At 41.4% G+C, this 7500-nt stretch overlaps 1 protein-coding gene across 1 annotated transcript in view; it reads left to right on the forward strand.

The window, feature by feature from the left end:
• Nucleotides 1-7500, forward strand: part of spab (space blanket) — a 188086-nt gene that overhangs the window by 179221 nt on the left and 1365 nt on the right. Inside the window, exons 6-8 of the mRNA XM_076172474.1 lie at nucleotides 2131-2219; nucleotides 2717-2773; nucleotides 3404-7500. The exon at nucleotides 3404-7500 is cut by the window's right edge and continues 1365 nt beyond it. Of these exons, the coding sequence (XP_076028589.1) occupies nucleotides 2131-2219; nucleotides 2717-2773; nucleotides 3404-3484 (227 nt within the window). The 3' untranslated portion in view covers nucleotides 3485-7500. The remainder of the gene's footprint in view (nucleotides 1-2130; nucleotides 2220-2716; nucleotides 2774-3403) is intronic.

Genomic DNA, 7500 nt, shown 5'->3' on the forward strand with positions numbered 1-7500 from the left:
CATCAACCCTATCTCCCAGTTCCCTTTCCACACCTGTTCTCCTCCTCACCTCCTCATTTCTCACTCTATCCAGCCTAGTTACCCCTATCATACTTCTCAGACATTTCATCTCAAACACATTCAAACTCCTTCTCTCTTCCTCTCTCATGTTCCATGTTTCTGCCCCGTATAATGCTGTTGGCACAATCACTCCTTCATATAACCTCTTCTTAGCATCCATTCCCAGATATATATTTCTCATTACACTTTTCAATCCAACAAGGCATTTACTCGCTTCTCTCAATCTACATTCTACCTCCACCCCCACTCCTCCCTTTCCTGCCACATTCGCACCCAAGTATCTAAAACTATCCATTTCCTCCAGTCTTTCACCCTTAATATATATATATATATATATATATATATATATATATATATATATATATATATATATATATATGTGTGTGTGTGTGTGTGTGTGTGTGTGTGTGTGTGTGTATACATATATATATACACACATATATATATTTATATACATATATATATATATATATATATACTGTATGTGTGTGTGTGTTTGTATACATATGTATATATATATATATATACATATATATATATACATATTTATATACTCGTATATGTATATATATGTATGTATATAAATATATATATATACATATTTATATACTCGTATATGTATATATATATATATATGTATGTATATATATATATATATACATATATATATATATATATATATATATATATATATATATATATATATATGTGTGCTTATAAGAACACAGGTACGTGTGTTCATTTATGCAAAGTAGACCACTTGGGAAAAAAATAACGAAGCAGATCACTTGTGTATATTACATCATCAGTGCGCTGAAGATGTAATATACGAAAGCGCTCTGCTTTGTTAGTTTCTTTTTTCCAAGTGGTCTACTTTGCATACATATATATATATATATATAATATATATATACATATATATATATATATATGTATATATATATATATACATCTATGTGCATTTCTTACTTCCTCTTTCTTCCCTATGACTCTCCATATTCCTCACCACCTCCTCTCTTCCTAAACTACTCTTCCTCTTCCCCATTCCCCACCCCTCACTTCCTCTTTCTCTCTCCCTCCTCCTCCACCGTAGGAGCTTTGTTAAAAAGAATAATAATAAAAAAACGACAACGAAGTGTAAATCACTCTACCTCCTTTGTCTCCTCCTTATTTCCTTTTTCCTTCTCATCTCCCTCATTCCCTGTCTTCCTCTTCCTCTTCTTCGTCTCCCTCATTCTCTCTCTTCCTCTTCCTCTTCCTCTTCCTCCTCAACTCCCCAAGAGGTTATCATCTCACTCCTTCGGCCTTCGGAGCACTGACCTTGACCTTGTAGTAGTCCACCAATGGCTTTTGTGAACACTTGAGTTTGAAGGACGACCTTTATAGACCTCTTGAGTGAGAGCCTGTCTCACCCTTCCCTCACGCCCTTCCCTCCCTCCCTCCTTCCCTCCCTCCCTCCCTCCCTCCCTCTTTTTCTCCCTCACTCCCTCTTTTCTTCCCTCTCTCCCTCTTTCCCTCCCTCCCTCCCTCCCTCCCTCTTTTCCTTCCTCCCTCTTTTCCTCCCTCCCTCTTTTCCTCCCTCCCTCTTTCCCTCCCTCCCTCCTTCCCTCCCTCCCTCCTTCCCTCTCTCCCTCCTTCCCCCTCCCTCCCCTTTTCTTCCTTCCTTCCCTCCCTCCCTCCCTTCTTCCCTCCGTCCTTCCCTCCCTCCCTCCTTCCCTCCCTTCTTCCCTCCGTCCTTCCCTCCCTCCCTGCCTCCTTCCTTCCCTCCCTATGAGGAAGACAAAAAAATAGAATGATAACAAAAAAGAAGATCTGAAACTTTATATTTCAATCTCAGGAAGACATGAACCTTTGCCACGACTCAGAGCACAGTCACGACCAAAAGACCAAAGCTAAATGTAAAGACAGCAAAACGCAATGATACTTCTATGGATGAAAAAAAAAATGCATCAACCTAACATTGTCAATTATACCTAAGTATTATAAGTATTACAAGCCAGAAATTAACAAAAGAGTGAGTTCTAGGCTTATTTTGAGACAGACGGAGCCTAACTTTGTTGTATTTTGCAGATGAGCCTTGCAGCATCAGTTCCGAGTGCAACGTCGAGAGAGGGCTCTGCTGTCAGCTAGTGCGTCGTCATCGCCAAGCACCCAAGCAGGTAAAAGAGTTAAGGGATTCAAACATATATATATATATATATATATATATATATATATATATATATATATATATATATATATATATATATATGTATATATATATATATACAGTATATATACATATATATACATATATATACATATATACATATACAGTATATATACATATATACATATATATACATATATACATGTATATACGTATATATATATATATATATATATGTATGTATGTATATATACAGTATATACATATTTATATATTTACTTGTATATTCATGACCCCTTGTATCTTAACTAAGATTCTGTGCGATGCTATAATTATCACAAATTTATACACTACCTAAACCGGATTCACAGTTCTATTTATAACAGAAAAAATATGTCTGGAAATTTATTTCCATCCAAAACAAGATTATAAATAAATTTGCAATATGCCACGTGTTAGTGGTCTGCTTTGCTGGATGCGCAATTAAATATTTTCTTTTCTTCCCAGATGTGCGTCTACTTCAAGGACCCCCGCACTTGCATCGGTCACGTTGCTGCAGACCAGGTGACCAAGAAATAGCTAAAGTTAGCGTTTTTACAATATTCGTTAAAAGTCCTTCTCCAGGAAAACACGAATTACGTCACGCTCGTTCTTGTGATGGGTGTCAACATCTTGTGCGTGCGTGCGCGTGTGTGTGTGCATGTGTGTGTGTGCGTGTGTGTGTGTGTGTGTGTGTGTGTGTGTGTGTGTGTGTGTGTGTGTGTGTGTGTGTGTGTGTGTGTGTGTGTGTGTGTGTGTGTGTGTGTGTGTGTGTTATAACCCAAGTGTTCTCAAATTGGAGGAAATCTCCTTCATCCCCCGCCGGGGGGAAGCTTTAGGAAGCCACTATTGGGGAAGGTGAAAGGGGAAGGGGGAGGGGGGAGAATTTGAAACAACACAAACCCTCAGACACATAATGTTGGACTTGATCTAACTATAAACTACAGTTCCACAGGTTCTACGATCTACATAAGCTATAGGACATGACAACGTTCTAAATATCAAAGACATTTTTTTGTGATACAACCTTGTAAAGTTTGTAGGAGGTGAGAAGGATGACAGAACTCTGAAAAGGGTACATCAAGGGTGCAAGAAAGGGTGAGAACATTTGTCAGTGTGACCTAATGTCCCCCGTTCTCTCTGGTCCTTTTGCAGGTGCAACAGACCATCGACCACACGAAAGGCGAGAAGAGATTGACCTCCAAATCTGGGGAGTTCGGGACCATCAAGAAGTAAGCTCCCCATCTGCAACTGGACGAGCCTTCGCCGCCCCCCACCCCCCACCTCCGTCGCCGCCACCGCCGCCGCCGTCTTCAGCGTCGACATGTTCCTCCTCCTCCTCCTCCTCCTTTTCTCTGACCAAGATCTCTTCGATCTCGCACCAACAACTTGAAGACCTGCCTTCGCCTCTCCACTAACCCCGTTGAACCTAGACCCCACCTCATACCTCCAACCCCACTACCCACCACCACCACCACTACCCACCAAACGTCATCCCCAAAGACTGTGGTAACTTCGCATGCTCCTTCGACTTCGAACGCAAGACATCTTCAGAAAAAAACATGAGGATCCTCTTTTTTTATTGAAAACCTCTTCCTCCTACGAAACCCTTTTCTAAAGGAACTTAGTTTCCTTCAAGGATAAAAAATCACCAGAATTTACTTTCTCACTCAAGAACCTCTTCCTTTTGTGAGACCTTTTCTTCAAGACTCTCCTTCCCTTCTGGAACTTCCTTCTCTTGAAGGACCTACAGTTCCCTGAGGCGCTTGCTTCTGAGGATTTATTTTCTCACTAAAAAACCTCTTCCTCTTGTGAAACCTTTTCTTAAAGACCCTCCTTCCCTTCTGGAACTTCCTTCTCTTGAAGAACCTACAGTTCCCCGAGGCGCTTGCTTTTGAGGGACACTTGCTTAAGAACCTCCAACCCTTCGACCTCTCTTGAAGACCCTCTAATGACCCAGTGGTTCTTAACCTGGGGTACCTGTTCCCCTAAGGGGTACGAAACCTTAAACCTGGGGGTACGAGACATGATAATAGCCAGTGCAATGGTACTGTATATTCAACATGAGAAAGCAAAGCAAGGTTTATATCACCAATCCTTTTCAAATGTTCGCACTGTATTTGTATTAGATGGGGGTACGAGAAAATTTTCTCTGATATCAAGGGGTACTAAGGGCACTGACAAAGGTTAAGAATCACTGTAATCTAATCCCCGAGGAACCTACCTCGCCATTGGAACTTCTTCCCATGAAGAACCTTATTTCCCAAAAGAGTCTCTTTATTTGAGGAACCACTTGCCCGTGAGGAACCTCCTTGTACTCGAAGAACCTCCATTCCTGAGGAACCTTTATCTTTCAAGAACTCTTTTGCTCTTGAAGAACCTCCTTCGCTACTTCCTTCCCCAAAGATTTTTTCCAGAAACCTCCTGCCCACGAGGAACCTTCTTCGGAGGGTCTCTAGATTTTCGATTTTTTTTTTTTTTTTTTTTTAATAACCTCATTCTTTCTGGGAACCTCCTTTCGAATAACCTCTTTCCCAAGAACACCCATCAAGCCTCTCTCTCTACCTCTCCACCCACACCTAATCCCACTCGCATCTTCAATTCGGTTACCCTCAAGAAAGCCACCCAGGGGCAAAGGTGGACACCACCCACACTCCCTCCCAAACCCCCACAGGTCTTCCCCCTCTCCCATTTCCCTGTGGCAGGTCCTACATGCCCTCATCCACCCACACCCATTCTCCGTTTTCTTTTAACCTACAAAGGGCTCCAATTCTCTTCCACAACATTCTCTAATTCTTACAAGCCCCATCACATCCTTTCAACACGGCATCGGTCTTTCTGGGTTCTGTTATACGAAGCGTCAGACGATTTTATTCGGCTGAAGGGAGTTCCAGTCAGACCCCAGGATTCGTCTGGTGGTTGGGTATAACAAAAGCTAGAAAGTGTTCCACCGGGTTGAAGGTGTTCTTAAGGCGACGTAATTTAATTATTTTATTCAGAACTAAGAAAAAAAAAAGACGAAGGGAGCAGAGGGGTCACGACCAAGCCAGAACCCTTTCAGCCAGGTGTCCTCTCCTTAAACCCAAAAATTCGAAATTAATTTTGATAAAAAGAAAATATCATCTTATTTCAGTGTAGGGATTATCGGAGTGTCTGTTTACTGTTTACTATTTACTGTTTCTCCCTCCCCCCCCCCATCCTATATCCCCCGTTACTTCATCTCACACTTACTGCATCCCACGATAAAGACAAAAATTGCTAACCCGTTCCCTTCCCCCTCCCCTTTCCCCCTCCTCCTCCTCTTCCTCCTCCACGTCTCTTTACCTTCTCTTCCTCTGCCCTCCTCCTCCTTCTCGTCCTCTCTGCGGGCTTCCCTTCCTCGTTCTTCCTTCCTCTATCTTTCCCTCATCTCCTCTCTCTTGCTTTCTTCGATTCTTTCTCTTTTGTCCCCTCCTCCTCCTCTCCCTCCTCCTCCTCTTCTTTCTCCTCCTTTTCCTCATCCTCCTCTTCCTCTTAATCTCGTCTTAAACCACAGTCGATCTTCCATTTTGCCCCTGAGTTCTGGTCACATTACCCAAACATACCTATGGACACTACACACACACAAACACACACAGTCAAACCACTCAGAATCCAACCAAGCTTTTGATTGGACAGTGTAAGCGTCCAAGCATAGCTATGGATCCATAAATACACAACGACTAATGTAACCTCAACTATTTGCCCTCCATATCCCCTCCCTCTCCTCCCTCCTCCTCCTCTTCCTCCTCCTCCTCCTCCTCCCTCTCTCCACATCCTACACACGTACTGTTCATTGTCCTTGTAAGCCTAAAAAGTAAAAGCTTTTTTAAAGCTCTATACTTAAAGATTATATAAGTCTTGTTGTATCGTCTTAGTAAAAAATCTTTATCAAATAATAATAAATAAATACATAAGCATACATATATATCTACATATGAATATGTAATTGTGTTATGCTGTATACAATGTGTTATATGAACTCTATGAAAACATATGCTTAAACATGGACACACATATGTACACATACATATGCACACACAATGCGCACATACGCGCGCGCGCACGCACACACACACACACACACACACACACACATCCGCACAGATATAATATGCATACACAAACACATACACACAATATGCTTAAATATATAAATACATATACATCAATGTGTACTATTATATACTATATATGTACATGTATAAACACACACACACAAATACACACACTTGACTCGATTGCGCACTGGTAGAGTTCCCGGCTGCCACTACGGCAGTCCGGGTTCGAATCCCGCCCAGGGCTGAAATAATTACAGTATCGCTGCGCTGCGAGTCGTTACTCCAACTCTCGTGGGCGGGGGGTTGGGTGTGTGTGTGTGCGTGTAAGGTCACAGCATTACCCATAGATCGGTCATATATGAGCTCTGAGCTCTCTTCCGGGAGGGAAATAGCTGTCGATCACGAGTCCAACACGTGATCCAAGACCATGGTGAATCACACACACACACACACACACACACATACATATATATATATATATATATATATATATATATATATATATACATATATAGTATATGTACACATAACATGTGCAACATTTCTCCAGAATGTGCAACTTGGTAAGAATGTCGAAGAATAAAAGACCAACAAACAAATAAATAAACATAAATATACCGATAAATCGACCAATCAATAGTGATATATTCCTACATACATACATATACAAAGCTCACTTACCGTCATCCATGGCGAAAATCAACAAAAACATCTTTCTCCGTTCCGCTCCCCCCGTTTCCGCCTCGCCAGGCAGGAGGGAGAGGGAGGGAGGGGAAGGATGCACGTTCCATTAAGAGTCCAAATTCATTTGTACTTGTTCACTGACAAAACCCGCAAATCTGTTGAAAGAGGAAAATTATATATATAATATAATCCTCAGGACTTATTATACGTGTGTGTGTGTGTGTGTGTGTGTGTGTGTGTGTGTGTGTGTGTGTGTGTGTGTGTGTGTGTGTGTGTGTGTGTGTGTGTGTGTGTGCGTGTGCGTGCGCGCGTGTGTGTGTGCTTTAACATAGATGTGTGTGCGCTAAAGAGATAATGTACACGTACGTGTGTATGTGTACTGTATGTTTTCTGTGCATATATGTTAAACTCACTATATATCTATATGTGGTTAGACTTAATTAAGAAGGGAAGTGTTAAAGATATGGGAAAGTTTAAAATTGTTGATGT

This window comes from Oratosquilla oratoria, chromosome 33 (genome assembly GCF_046742065.1).
Source record: "Oratosquilla oratoria isolate Oo_2021 chromosome 33, ASM4674206v1, whole genome shotgun sequence".
NCBI lineage: Eukaryota > Metazoa > Arthropoda > Malacostraca > Stomatopoda > Squillidae > Oratosquilla > Oratosquilla oratoria.